At 39.8% G+C, this 15895-nt stretch overlaps 1 protein-coding gene across 1 annotated transcript; it reads left to right on the plus strand.

Annotated features, from left to right (window-relative positions):
* The first annotated feature begins 3277 nt into the window (after window positions 1–3277).
* Window positions 3278–15047, plus strand: LOC121523511 (chitin synthase chs-2-like). The gene is given in 21 exon segments (XM_041808429.1): window positions 3278–3303; window positions 4978–5113; window positions 5276–5464; window positions 5551–6427; window positions 6518–6698; window positions 7361–7456; window positions 8165–8326; window positions 8421–8595; window positions 8682–9009; window positions 9208–9408; window positions 9494–9609; window positions 9924–10092; window positions 11504–11683; window positions 11779–12057; window positions 12143–12317; window positions 12406–12437; window positions 12548–12612; window positions 12993–13103; window positions 13188–13402; window positions 13504–13597; window positions 14907–15047. Coding segments are annotated over 21 exon segments (3948 nt in total).
* The last annotated feature ends 848 nt before the right edge of the window (window positions 15048–15895 follow it).

Here is a 15895-nt window from a genome sequence, read left to right on the forward strand (position 1 = left end):
GCATTTACCATCTCATCATGAAAGAATGAGTAAAGTTGTCCATAACCAGAGGCGGACTTTCCCATTAGGCAAAGGTAGGAACTTAGCAGGGGCCCCAGACTACTAGAGGCCCCGTAAGCCCCATAATAGTGGCATAAAGCCAGCAAATAGACACAAAATTAAAAAGTTAGAGAAGAAGAAGACCTTAACTTTTCAGGTCCTGAGGAAGACCTCACAAAATTTACAGTAAGGTCAAATGTTGAATGCCACATACTCTTTTCACTTTTGTGGTGCTACTGGTCATCGTATCACATTTCAGATCTGCCACATCATCATTCAGGTGACACAAGGCGTTCATGCATTCTTGTTAGAGATCAGCACTGATAACTGGTTTTCTCATATTCCTACAGCCATGACATAAGAGCTGGAACTAACCCTGACCTCATTGACTCTCAGCCTGGTGTGCCACAAAATGTGCTAGAAAATCTTTCCATTTCCATGATGCAAACTTAAGCTGTGTGCGGCAGATAGCTGTACAGTCTTTTTGAAGTGGAAACCTCTGATGTTTAAAAGTGAGGCCAATAAAGAAGTGCAAAGAAACTGCAGGTTTTTAAATTTCCATTTGAGTCTGTCTTTAAAGAGGCCCCCATTTGGCCCCATGCTGAAGTCAGACTTAACTAAACCTGGTACCAGCAAGCCCCAGGAAAGGGCGCACCAGCCAATCAGATGAAATCAGCCCCGCCCCTGTTTATGCATAACCCTGCTATCAGACAAACCCCATTTCCAAAAAAGTTTGAGCATAAAATGTAAATCAATCAAAACAGAGACTTACAAGTGTGACTTGATAAGTATAAAATCTAAGCCCTGCTCTGAAACAGGAAGTGGTTTTCTCCAAAACGTTTTGTCTGCAGATTAGGACAATTGACCTATCTTACTGCACAATACAAAACAAAGTTCTGAAATGTTCAAGTCTTGGAAAATTTATTTTAAAATTATTCGATTTCAATAACTAAAAAAAAGATCCCCTCAAATTCCCTAAAATTTTCAAGACATTACCAAAAAAAAAATCTCTTTTAAAAAATCCCATTTAAAAATCATTTACCATTCATCAATTTTTTTAGTGAAATTTTCTGGAAAAAAAAAAAAAGATTGGATTTCAAATAATTATTATTAATATTCCCTAAAAATTCCAGAAGAATTTCAAGCAAGTTCTCCAGAATTTAAGGGCAAATCTTACCCAGAATTTCCAATGAAATTACAAAACAATTTCTACCCAAAATCATGGAAAAATTTCCAAACTAATTCTGCGTCAAACATCCCCCAAATTCCATAAAATATCCATAAAAATTCAGGAATGAATAAGAAATAGAATAAGAAAGAACCCCCCCCCCCCCCCCCCCCACACACACACACACACACACACACACACACACACACCCCAACACCCACACAAACACACACATACACAAATAAATAAATAAAAAATAGATAAATATATATATGAAATATAAATAAACTTAAAACAAAAAGTAAGGAAATGTCTGTTTAGTACATTATGTCTTTGTTGTAACAATGCTTCTTGGTAATAAATCTTGCACCATTGGAAAGCCTGTTTATTACCCTTTTAAGTGGTGCCGCATTTGTAAGGATCATGCATTTGTGGGATGAGCAGCAGAGCTGAGTATGTGGGTTGCGCCCAAAATGTGCCAAATCTTCTCTGCTGCAGCTGTGAGCATGGGCCCTGCTACAGTGGTCAGTAGATGTCTGCTTCAAGAATCGGCATGCCACGTTTGACTGATCTGGATAGGGCCCATCAGTTGGGCAACTTCAAGCTGGTGTTCCGCAAAACCGAGTTGCGGTATTGTTTGGAGTGAACTCTACCATCTCCAAACTGAAGGCCAAGTTCCATATAACGGGGGATGTCAGAGACAGGCCGCGAAGTGGGCGTCCCAAGAAGACAACAACACCCCAAGAAGACCGTTTTCTCACCCTGTCAGCAAGAACTCTGTCCTCCAAGATGACAACACTCACCCCCACAGAGCGGGGTTTATCAGAGACTACCTCCAGAATTTGGGAGTGGAGAGGATGGGATGGCCTGACCTCGACCCCACTGAACACTTGTGGGATCAGCTTGGGCTTGTTGTTCATGCCAGAGTGACCAACACAACCACATTGGCTGACTTGTGACAAATGCTGGTTGAAGAATGGGATACCATCCCACAGCAATGTGTGACCAGGCTGGTGACCAGCATGAGGAGGAGGAGCCAGGCTCTTGTGGCTGTGTATGGTTCTTCCACACACTACTGAGGCTCCTGTTTGTTAAATGGATACATTTTTAAATTGTCAATATGTCTTGTTTCTTCAAACTTTAATCATCCAGTCCACCAAACACCAAACAAGAGTCAATGGCAGAATCAGCTGTTTGGCACTGGCAGAGATTTGGCACATTTTTCATGGGCGCAACCCACACACTCAGCTCTGCTTCTCATCCCTCAATTGCATGTTACAAATGTGGCATCATTTAAAAGGGTAATAAACAGGCTTTCCAGCGGTATAAAATGTATTGCCAAGAAGCACTGTTACAACAAAGAAATAATGTACCAAACACAAATTTCCTCACTTTTGTTTTATAAATATAATGAACACCAAAACCTAAAGAGAACAGCAGGTTTTTTTAGTAAGGGCATGAAATGTCCCAAAACTTTTTATCAGTGTTTAAAGATGGGTACATATATTAAGCAATGGTAACTGAATGGTTGATAATGTCTATATTATAATGTCTATATTAAACACAGCCTTGGTACAGACGTTGTCAGCATAATTAGCACAATGACTCATTTAATTAATTAACGATTAACTCCACAATGCGTCTTAAACCCTTTTTTCAACCATCACTTTCACGCCTCTTTGGCGGCTCCCCATTGGTGGAAATCTTTCTTAAATGACAAATCTCTACCAGAAATCAGATCCTTAAGATCTTATCTTCAAAGTGAGAACACCACAAACCCAAACCCCAGCATGGAGAAATAACCAGAGAAAATAAAAGAAACCTATTTCAGTGTGTCAGTTTTGTATTCAGGGCCTTTTAATATCTGTATTGGAATCTAAATTAAACATCAGGTGTAAACTGTTCAAACTATTTACTGGGACTTCATTCCATCTGTGAGGCTCATGTAAATAGTTTACGTACCTGTGGCACAACCAGCTGACTGGGAGTGTCTTCAGTGTATGAGTCACTCAGGTGCACAAGCCTTAAAATACAGATGTTTCCTCTGCGGGTACCATTTGCATAGTCAGGATGGAGGAGGAAAGAGATCTGCCCAAGTAAGTGCACATGTTTATAATTGATTATATTCTTTTAGCTATGGGGAAAAACTAAAGCTTTTATTAAAACAGTAGTGAGAATTTAATACAAGGAAGCCCTTTCTAATTTTGTTTGAGGATAAGACAGATATGCATGTTTTTATGAAATATTTTGTTCTACCATCATTCTTTTTAAACTATAAAGTGTCACACATTTATGATAAGAAGTGATTTCTGCTTTTTAATTGCATTTTAACTCTCAGCATGGCAACACGTTAAATGGAATTAAAACTATTTAAGTCTGGATTTTGGCTGAATTTTATTTTAGCATTTTAAATTTTTTTTCATAGATTTATGAGTTGTCTTTTTCTCTTTAAGTTTCAGGATATCCTTAAGTTTAGTATTTAATTTTATCAAGTGTTTAATCTTATTATTTTAGCTTGTTTTACTGAGTTTTTAGTATTTTATAGTTGTATTTTTGCTTGTTTTACTGAGTAATCTTTCAGTGTTTTGTTATCATATTTAAGCATGCTTTACCAAGTTATCTTTGATTGTGTGATTGTTGTATTTTGGCATGTTTACTTGGTTTATATTTAAGTGTTTTATCCTCTTACTTTAACACGTTAATCTTCTGTTTTAATGCCATACTCTGGCTTTTTTACTCAGTGATCTTTAAGTGTTTTATTGTTTATATTTAGCATATTTTACTGGGTTATCTTGTTGTGTTCCATTGTCATATTTTGGCAAGAGTTATGTTTTAGTGTGTTACTGTCTTATTTTAGCAAGTTCAGTTCTGTTGCTTTGTCATGCATTGATCCCAACACTGCTAAGGAGTGTGAAAATAATTGAACATGCATGATTAGAAGTTGACTTAGCCTGAAGTCACCAGTTCTGGTTGTGAAATCTAATCTTGGCTGTAATTTTCACAACAATTCTTGGTGCCTGAAGCAGCAGAAGTTAGGAGCTAAAAATGCAAGCTGGCCTTTGTTTATATCACGGGATGACCTACGTAAAAAAAAGATTTTAAAAAAATTAAGACGCACCCACTTCTGCAGGCATCACCACAATACTGGTTGTCACCACTTTTTATGTTCTTTGGGTCACCCTTGTGCTACAGGTTTGACGGAGAGTTAGTCATTGTTTAAGAAGGCGAGGAGAGTCAAACCTAGATGCGATAATTGGTCCCTAATTAGCAAAGATAAGTCTCAAACCTGATTTACCTTTAATTAGCCTGTTTAAAACACATTCATCTCACTAGTGTCCCTGCCAACGCCTAAACCTAACCACCTTCTGCTTCATTTTGAAAATTTTATGATCTGCAGTAGCACTGACTCGTTTTTGGTTGGGACTCTGCCATCCTGTGTCGTATTAGGAAAATTGAACAAACTGTATGACCTTGTTCAGCTGGGATGACTTTTTTACATGATATAAAAGATATCTACACACCGCAGCTCAATGTCATAATACGTACAAATATAGAAAAAATATACATACTAGAATATATATTTTTATCACATCATTTCGACCATACAGTCTTTTTTATTCCAGTAAAATTGTTGCTTTCCTTCTTTGTTTATCCAGCATTTTTCCCCTCCTTTACAGTATCATATGCCCTAAATTCATTGTTTTGTAATTTGTAACTTAAAGTTTCCTTCAACCTTCCTGTAAAACTCTCATTTTGGTGTTTTTGTTCAGGAGGCCGTGGGACACCTGTCGAGAAGTCCCAATCATCGAAGATGAACACACGCCATGGAAGATGATCAAACTATTAAAGATTATTACTGTGATTTTGGTCTTCATAATTGTGTTTGGATTGGCGCTTTGTAGCAAGGTTTGCAACTATTTTTACTTACACACTTGAGCTTAATACAGTCAGGACTGTGCTATACTTGTTCTCTCTTACAGTTTGGTTTGTAGGTAACTCAGAATGGCTATGTTAAGTTTAACACCCAACATTATTTTATTGATTAAATAACTTTTCACTCCGTTCCAGACTTCTCTCCTCCTCCTCATCACTTTGTCCAATGAAGGCACAAAAATCCTCCCAGACAACCAGAAACCTGTCGCTCTGCTATGCATCGCCTGCGCTCTCATTGCATCAAGTGTCCTTTTGTTTTTGAAAAGCATCTGGAAGGCATGCTACAAAACATCCAAGCTGCCCAGAAAAGAAACTCTCGCCCTGGTAAAGACATTTGTCAAACAGATTTCTCTCTATCTTTTGTTTAAGTTGAACATGAAGGCGTTTACTCCCGTCCTCTTCCTTTACAGGTTCTTTTCATGGAGTTTATGGCATCTGGTGGGGCAGCGATTCTCACCATCGTCGCAATGCCACACTTGGACATTGTCACCAATGCGAGCATACTGAATGGTGTAGCCATCCTCTCTGCCATCCTGCAGGTGACCACTCAATGCACTGCCAAGCAACAGAACCGCTTCCTGCTGCCATCCATCACCGCCTTCATCCTCCTCCTGCTCGGTTTTGTCTTGTTCCTCTTCCATTACATAATGAAGGATCCCACTGACACCAGGATGATCATTTGGGTTGGCCTGGCTGTTGGTGGCTGTGTCTTGGTGTCTTTTAACTGGTGGGAAACCTACTGCAGGCTGATTAGCGAGAACAGCAAGTCAGTGGCCCTCAAGATCCTTTGCAGAGACATCTCAAAATGCAGGAACATGCTGCAGATGCTGTCCAGCCTGCTGAGGATTGCAGTGACGGCCATTGTGGTTGGTGCCTTTGTCCCCCTTGCCAAAATGGATTGGGACATTGTCAAGTCCATCCCGCAACGTGAAACAAGAATCATAGCCATCATCATCGGGGTTCAGCTGATCTCCTCTGCTTTCTGCCACTGGTTTACAGTCCTAGCCTGCAAAATGCACGTCCTGAGACGGTGCTTCATCCTGCCTTTGTACCTGGCCACACTTGCTGTCATGGCTCTGCTTGTCATTCCAGTCATTGTTTACTATCAGGACTACAGAATCAGTCTGAACGGGACTAGTGTCAACTTCACAGGTTACTGCTTTGAAGTTGTAGATGCAAGAAGCCAACCCCTGAATGGAAGTGTGTTCCCAAATCTCGTGTTAGATGTTACACACACTCTGTGCTTCCTGGACATGTCCAAGCTCTGGGACATAGGTTTCCTGACAGGTACGTTAAGAAAGGCCTAGTATAAGCTACTGGGAAGAAGTTGTGAAGAAAAATAAAACCTACCCTATGTGTTTGTTAATCTTCCTTTAGCTTCTGCATTGGCCTGGTGGCTCGGTCTAGTGTTGGCAACTCTCCACCTGTGGTATCTCAGTATCTATCGTATCCAGAGGACCCAAGACCTGTTCGTCAGGAGGCTGTATGAAGGAGCTTTCATTGAGCAGTCCCTTCTGCTAAACACTAGATATGACATCCCAACCAGAGGCAAAAGGAAGTAAGTGTGTATGAAGTGTCCATTTGTCTTTGTCCACAAGAATCAACAAAGGCGAGTTAGCATGAGTGGCTGGCTAGCGGAGATAAATGTTCCTTTGGTCATACAGCAAAGATAATGTGAAAATTATTCTTCAAATAACTTGGAAAGTCCTACTTCCACAACCTTACCTGGCCCCTCTTCGAACCCTAACCAACCCTCCCCTACTGCCTATCCCAACCCTTGCCTAACCCTGACTGCCCCCATCACTCAGCTAACCCTAACCATCCATCTCTAACTGCCTCCTCCAACTCCTTTCCTTACCCTAAACATCCTTCCTCTACAGCTTTCCTGCTCTCCTTGCCTACACCTTACCATCCCTTCCCCACTACCTCCCCCTGCCCCTCCCCAAATCCTCTGTGGCCAGACCCTGCTCATAAATTTTCAGGATCTGAGCACAGTAACTGGATCTTATAGCCATAGAAAACACACAATAGCATGCAGTGGCATACAAGTTTGACTGATCATTCAGGGTAAATAGATTAAGCCCACAAGTGTTGAGTTAATGCACCAGCCACTATTGGAAAATACCAACTCCCCTCGTTTTTGAAATCATTGCCCAATTAAACAAGCTAAAATTAAATGAGCAAGTTTTCTCTAATATTTGCCACTCCTGTCATGTCAAGTTTCAGGCATCCTGATAGAGCCATGGTGTATCTCTGCGCGACCATGTGGCATGAGACCTACGACGAAATGATGAACATCATCATCTCCATGTTCAGGTGAGTCCCGTGTCTTATTGTTGGAAATTCAGTCAATGTCATATTGCCCTTTCTCCCAACCTCTCTAAAAGGCCAGCTACACGCTAGACAGTTTTCAAATCTTAATCATTGTGAAAGCAGAGGGAAGCATGCACCAAGCATGAGCCAGGATTGGGATTTGGATGTGCAACAAGTGCATTGAGGACTGTAGCCTCAGTTTACTAACTGAGCTTAACTGGCAACCCATCTTTGCAAGTTTTGATCACGTATTCCACTGACTACTGTAGCTGGCTTGATCCAAAGAGCCCTATGCTTCCAGAGTCGGGTTGGCATTAGGTCAGTTTGTGTTCTCACTGCAAATCAACCCCACAAAAATCATAATAACAGTGGACCCAAACCCAGCTTTTCAAAAAGTCTTGGCCTGGCTGCTTAGGTTGTACCAGAGTTTGTTGGACAGCTTTCATACCAGCACAGATGGACCATGCCGCCAGCTGTAAGAACACCCTAAATCAGTGCCAAAACTGGGCCAAGTAGTTTAGTTGATAAAACACAAGTAGGGGAAAAGAAAATAGAAAACAGTTGCATAATTTTAGCCTAAAGGAGTTTTCCTTAAGCTAAACAGTCTAAACTGGCAGGTTTTGTCTCCATTTTCTAAGCGATTAAGACTTCAGTCTGATCAGATAGTTAAGCAGTGTACTTTATGTTTCCATCTGTGTTTGCATTCCTCAGACTGGACAAGTACAGACCGAAGGGAGAGCAGCAGTTTAACGATTTCACCTTCGAAGCCCACATCTACTTTGATGACGCCTTCAAAGATGTCGAGGGGAGTCAGGGCCGTCATCTCAATGAATATGCAACAACCCTGGTGGAAGTCCTCGCAGAAGTTTACGGGTAAGAATGATTATTGTTGGGTTCGTCGATGGTGCTATGTCCTGTTCTAATCCGACTGTAGCATATAAGGTCTTCTCTTATTGTTCGCCATCAGGATCTTCTCAAATATCAATGATAAGTTGTTCATAAAGAAGCAGCAGATCCCTGATCAGACAGTCATAAGGACACCGTACGGAGGTCGTATTGTGCTCGTCATGCCACATGGGAACCAAATCACAGTTCACTTTAAAGACAAAGACCTCATTCGCCACAAGAAGAGATGGTCTCAGGTACAAATAGAACCACTAACATATCAAATACAGGATTTTTTAGAGAGGTACTCCTGTTTTGCTCATGCTCATTTCATTTTTTCTAGATCATGTACCTTTACTATCTCTTTGGCTGGAAGCTCATGACCAAGTATTACAAACGCTGGCAGAAAAATGAGAACGAGATGGAGCTGAAAGCAGAGATCAAGGTAAAATGAGGAAAACATGAGCACTTCTGTGAACTTGAAGATCATTTGTATATCTTAATGTTGAATAAAAAACTGTTTCTCCAGAAAGAGAAGCACAACACCTACCTCCTGGCTCTTGATGGGGACACAGATTTCCAGCCGTCTGCTGTGATGTATCTCATTGATCGTCTGAAGATGTACCCACGTGTTGGGGCAGCCTGTGGCAGGATTCACCCAACTGGATCAGGTTTGAAAACTGCACTTTGCCCATTTCAGTCAATAGATCTTTTTACATCCACAAGAGATGTAGTGAGTTCCAAAGTTTGGGGCCATAAAAATAGTAGGATGTCTGCCTGGTGCTCATGTGGGTCACATGGACTTTTTTAAGGAAACTAGGTGTTGCTGCTTGGTTGATAGACAAAATAGCTTTCTTTTTCCTGTGCAGGTCCTGCAGTGTGGTTCCAAAAGTTTGAATACGCTGTCAGTCATTGGCTGCAGAAGACAGCTGAGCACGTGATTGGCTGTGTGCTGTGCAGTCCTGGCTGCTTCAGTTTGTTCAGAGCAGAGGCTCTAATGGATGACAATGTGATGAAGAGATATGCCTCCAAATCCATGGAAGCCGGTCACTACATCCAGTACGATCAAGGTAATGGATGTCATTTGATAGGACGTCCTGTCCAGTAGATCCCACATTCTGTCTTTGTCTCTAAAACGTGATCTGTTCCCTGCAGGCGAGGACCGCTGGCTGTGTACGCTACTGCTGAAGCAGGGATGGAGGGTGGAGTACAACGCGGCATCTGACGCTTACACCAACGCACCTGTGGACTTTAAAGAGCTGTATAACCAGGTAAGTGGTGGCGATGATCCCAGTCCATCAACCAGTTATATAATGGGCACAACATGGGAAATCACAGGAAGTTTTCTGCAAGATTTATAAAGTCTCTGACCGATTCAGATAACCAAAAGGGTTGAGGTAAAGTAGTTGGTAAGGGACAAGGTGATTGTTTGGCCTAGGTTTGTATTGTTTAAGCCTGTAAAATTGGGTTTGTCAGTAGAAGAACTAAGGCCAGCCAATAAGACCATCATGATTCATGCAAAACAATCCTCAGGTTTATCAGGTCTAAAGTAACATCCATACTTATAAGTCTCTTCTATCTTTAGCGTCGACGATGGGGGCCTTCCACAATGGCCAACGTGGTGGATCTGCTAGGTGACACCGGCATTATTTCTAAGAGGAATCCCTCCATATCCAAGCCATACATGCTCTACCAGCTCTTCAACATGGCGTCATCCATCCTGGCCCCTGCCACCATCTGCCTTATGATTGCAGGTTTGTGCTTGTTGACAGAATCTCTGCACATCCAACCTTTCTGGAATGTTAAGAGATCTTCTAATCTTTACCCTTTGCAGTAGGTTTTGTGCAGATGACTTTACATCATAGCAAAAAAAAGTCAAATGGGGGTCAGGAAGTGATTTCTGCATCGAGATTAGTAATCAAAATGACACTGTTAAAGGCTCTGCCAAACATTCAAACAAAAAAAAAAAAAAATCAATTGGCTACTTTTTAGTCCTGAAAGTAGACACTTTCAGGTAAAAAATCAAAAATGTTTGAAATATCATGCAGAGATAGATTAAAAGTGTCTGTCTAGCTTGCATATGGTCTATTTCCACTAATCACTGTGGTTTGGTTCAGCACAGTTTGACACTAATCTTGCTTATATTTCCACTGCTGATGTCTGTCTCGTCTCACTCATTATGATGGGAAATCCATCTCTTTTTAGCAGTTTAGCCAAAAACAAATAGAAAAACCAGCTCTTGAAAATGAGCCAGCTGCTGTCATCAGAATGGCTCGTTCATGTAGGGCAAATAATTCCTTGGTTGTTGTTTTTTTGTTAACAACACATCACTGTTTCAATAGGTGTTAGCTTGCCAGCTATAATAAGTGTAGTCTTAGTCCCAGCCTTTATAAACTACAGGTACCTGTAGTTTAAGTCATTCTAGAGTCATTTTTAATCTTTCTAGTCATATTCCACCTTTGTTTGACAAAAAAATACAAACATAATGGTCTAGTTTTTAATTTTAAAAAGTCCTTATATTTTAGTCTTGACTTATAGACATTTTTTTAAATGTCTAATCAAATTGTAGAATTAATACAATTGAAAATACTAAAATAAATGAATTATCAATAGTTTAACTGATGTACTAACATGTCTTAAATGCATAGTGGATCATGGTTTCACAATCCTTGGTGCATTCATGATCATGCATTTTACAGGTTCAGTAATCGAGAGCTAACATTTTAGTCTTGTTTAGTATTGACAATTACTAAACCTACTTTTAGTCAGAGTTTTGAACACAAGAGATCTGTTTTTGCTCATCTCAGTCTCCTCTTCCTCAAGGAAAAAGGTCGTTGACCAACACTGTTAGTCATAATGTTGGTCAATGAAACTAACTGGTAACAATTAAGCATTAAAGCTGTTAAATGGATGCAGCTAGCCAAGTGTTGGGATCATACTGTAAGTATGTTGACATGATGATGATGATAATAGCAGCATGCAGGCCCATGTTTCACTAAAAGATACTATTTTTTCTCCATTCCTGCCCCCATCTGACTTTCACACGTCAGGGGATCAAGTGACTAAACAACTTATTGATTGTCTTACAAATGTCTAAATTGTTAGCCTAATCGGTAAAACAGTAAAAGCATGTTATACCAATGTCTTGTCTCTCGTGGCTTCCAGGTAGTCTGTCCTTCGTGTTTGGCATAGAAGGAAACGGGGCCCTGATCATCGCTGTGATACCACCAACCATCTTCCTGATTCTTTGCTTCAAACTCAAGGCCGACACTCAGATCGCTATTGCAGGGATCATGAGTGTCATATATGCGTTCCTCATGCTGGTTGTGTCGATGTCCATTATTGGTGAGTTGAATACGAATATGTCCACGAAGTGATCTTCTATAAATTATTTTAGACAGCTTTCAGGCTAACCTCTCCATGACTTCATGTTTCTTTAGGTGCAATGATAAGGGACCGAACCATCCTGACGCCCAGCAGCCTTTTCGTCGTTGCCATGGCCTTCATCTACATCACCACAGCCATAATGCATCCTCAAGAATTCCCTCTGGTCTTTCACAGCTTCCTTTACATCATCTGCATCCCTAGCGCCTACCTCCTTCTCACCATCTACTCCATGGTCAACATGAACAACGTCTCCTGGGGCACTAGGGAAACAAAACCTCCTCCTGGAGCTGCCCAGCCTGCTGCTGCCACCCCACAAACCAAAACCCAGAAAGGTAGTTTAAAATGTAAAAGATGTACATTAATGTCCCAAAATGATCTCTGTGAAGAGTGGACTAATGTGTATTTCCACACTTGTAGTGAAAAGCACCTTCCAGCAGCTCCTCTCATGGGTGAGATGTTGCAGAAAACCGAACGAGCACCCTGAAGCCCAGCAGTTGAACCAGGAGAATCAGATCCCACAGGTCCCTCAGTCTGAACCGCAGCCTCTGAACACAATTGTGGATGACACAGGAATCCCCGAGGAGCAACAGAGGTAGGATCTGAAAATGAAACTTTGATTGGAAACTTCATGTCTTTATGACAAGACATGACATCATATTGATTTTTTAATTGCTTTTCAGGCAAATGGAGGCTGCTTACTCTCCACCCCAATGTAAGTAGGAACAATATTTCTGAATCTAGCCAGATTTTTTTGTTAAATTCTCCATCAAACTTTTAACAGGGATGTTTTCTAATATCCTTTTGTCTTGCTCGGATCTCCAGGCTGGGTTACACAACTACAAGATGCAACTACCGACATGCGTCTCGAGGAAGATTCACTCGACCAGGTGTGTATGATTTTTTTGTTTTGGTTTGCATAATTTTTTCTCTGTGTTCCTGGCATAAAGGACCTTGCCAAAGGGCCAACACTGGAAACTCGTACTATGACTAGGTCTTAACCCCCAATCTCACGTACCACAGTCAGCAATGTAAACCACTGGGCTATCCAACCACTCATATTCTGCAGTATTTTGTGTTAACTTTCTACTTCCAGCTCTTGGAGAGTGCAATTTTCCTGAGATTTAGAAGAAAAGACTTGTTTTCTGCATGTGTTTTTCTTCAGTCAGGCCACAGCATAGTAGTGTCAACCCCAGTAATGGACAACATCACAACCCCAGAAAGAGAAAGCTAAAACATCCCAATCTCTTTGTTTGATGTTTTTCTGCAGGAAGAGGAAGAGTTTTGGAGGGAGCTTCAGAAAAAGTATCTAGAACCTCTGCCTGACGACAAAAAGAAGCAGGAAAAGATAAAAAGTGACCTACGAGAACTGAGGAATAAGGTGGGTGTCAGGCGCTGAACTTGGCTCATACCAAGTGGAAACTCCTGCCAATGCTCTGATAAGATATGTCTTCTTTTCACACAGATAAACTTCGCCTTCTTCATCCTGAACGCCCTGTGGCTGGTGGCGACATTTACCCTGCAAATCTTTGGAGCCACTCTCTTTATCCAGGTCCCCAAAGTTGACTTTGACCTCCAGAGCGAAGGAGAAACCGTCCAGATTGATCCTATTGGCTTCATGTTCATTCTGGGATTCGCTTTGTCAGTGCTGATCCAGTACCTTGCCATGTTTTACCACAGGTGAGCATCTCACATTGAAGAACTTTCTCATTCACAGAAATGTGACAAAAAATCTATAAATGTTGAAGAAAATTTAACACTGCTGCTCTGTGCTCTTTCAGAATCTACACTCTGGTCCATTATGTGGCCTTCATGGACACGGAGCCTAGAGAACAAAAACCTGACCCTGAAGAATATTACCTGCCCGGCAAAAAGGTACAGTACTGATGATGATGCTTCTCTACGGAAGCAGATTAGGGACACAGGGGAAGGAAAAAATATGCTGGAAATTTTGAGAAAAAAGTCGAAATGTCGAGAATAAAGTTGAAATACAATTTCAAGAATAAAGTCAAAATGACGAGACTCAAGTGGAATTTTCGAGAATAAAGTTGAAATTTCAAGAATAAAGTCAAAATGTCGAGATTAAAGTCGAAATGTCGTGATTAAAATTGAAATGTCGAGAATAAAGTTAAAATTTCGTGAATAAAGTTGAAATGACAAAATTAAAGTTGAAATTTTGAGAAGCTGAAATACAATTTCATGACTAAAATAAAAATGACAATATTGAAGTTGAAATTTCAAGAGTAAAGTAAAAATACAGAGATTGAAGATCAAATTTTTGAGACCAAAGTTGAAATTTTGAAAAAAAAAATTGAAATGCAATTTTGTGAATGAAGTCGAAATGACAAGGTTAAAGTTAAAATTTTGAGGATAAAGTTTAAATTTTGAGAAAAAAAGCTGAAATTTTGAGAATAAAGTCGAAAAGATGAAATTAAAGTTGAAATTTTTAGAGTGCAGTTGAAATTTCGGGAATAAAGTTGAAATACAATTTTGTTAATAAAGTTGAAATTTCAAGATCAAAGTTGAAGTTTAGAGATTAAAGCTGACATTTTGAGAAAAAGTTGAAACACAATTTTCGAGAAAAAAATTTAAATGTCAAGAATAAAGTTGAAATGATGAAATTAAAGTTGAAATTTCAAGGATAATGTTGAAATGTCAAGAATAAAGTTGAAATGTTGAGATCAAAGTTGAAACACAATTTTGAGAATTAAGTTGAAATTTCAAGAATAAATATAAAATGACGGGAGCTAAAGTGGATTATATTTGCAAGTGGTTAAGTCACAGTCTAAATATATAATTTGACTAGTATTGTGGACCTGACATGATCAAAAATGTTTATTAGTAAACCAACTAATAAATTAGGCGCAGAAGGGTGCCAACTTAGCTACTGATCATACACATCTCTATAGTTAGATGCACAGTCGTATCCTAACAATCCTTTTCATGCTTAATTCAACCTCCACAAAGACAAACATGAGGAGCTCACACTGATCACCTGTTTGATCAGAACAGAAGAAAACATCTACTTAGCATTCAGTCCTCTCTTAATTACTGTGGCCATGGAGACTGAATGTTCAGTCGGTCTAACCACACCCTCCTGTAACAGTGGCATTTTACTCACCTGGCAGAGGTGTTCAGGTGTGGTGGCAGGCGTGTGCTGATTTCTCTTTTAATCTCTTTCCAGATTGAAACAGAGTCCAGGGTAGATGACACAGTCTCTGAGGCGGACTCTGAACAGGTGTCTGAAGAAGAGGAGGAATCGGACGATGATTACCCATCAACGTCGTACAGCAGCAGCAGCGGCAGCAGAGGCACCATGGTGTGAAGACAGCCTCAGTGCAAAACCAGAACTCTCTAGCACTTTGAAATATCCACAGTATGTGAGATTAGAAATGTTTTTATTATGTGTAGTATTTAACTTTTGATGGACCTCATCATATTTATTGAAGATTTTATTGATGAAAATGTCAATTAGTGAAAAATACAGAACCAAAATAAGAGCAACAGTTGTAAAAGAGTTCATGCAAATTTAAAAGACTTGGACAACATCAGGCCAGTTAATGTTACACTGTTTGTCATATTTATGCAGTAAATAAGAATATAAATTGAGTTTGCTGCTTCTGTGTGTACTGTAATGTGAAGAGGAATGTAGAAAATGTGAAGAGAATTATCAAAGTTTGAGTTTACAAACTTTCCTTAAAGGAAATGAGGTCAGGTCACTTGAATATTGAAGGATTATATGGAGGAAAAAGATGCCATATTTTGCACTGTATGATGCAATTTTATTCTGTTGTTGCACTGCTGCCTCTTCTCTTTATCATGTATTTTTACAAACTGTGTTCGTAGCATCTTTGATCCCAAAACTGCATGTTTACCACTTGCTTTAATGTACTTTTTATCTACAGTATATTGCAGTGTAAAATAATATTGCTATTATTGCTATTATTCAATATATTTGTTGTGTGTTGCTATTCTATTCTCTATTCTATTCTATCTATGATGCTACATAGAATCCTAGATTTAAACCTGCACTACTGTCTGATGATTTGTGATATTTATTTTTGAATGAAGGAGAAAAATGCTATCTTAACAGTTAATAAATGTTGTTTCTAAGCTGTGCATTTTTCCTTTATTTGTGCAATAATTGAAGTTAATTGTTAGAGGCATGTATTT

Source organism: Cheilinus undulatus, linkage group 16 (assembly GCF_018320785.1).
Source record: "Cheilinus undulatus linkage group 16, ASM1832078v1, whole genome shotgun sequence".
Taxonomy (NCBI): domain Eukaryota; kingdom Metazoa; phylum Chordata; class Actinopteri; order Labriformes; family Labridae; genus Cheilinus; species Cheilinus undulatus.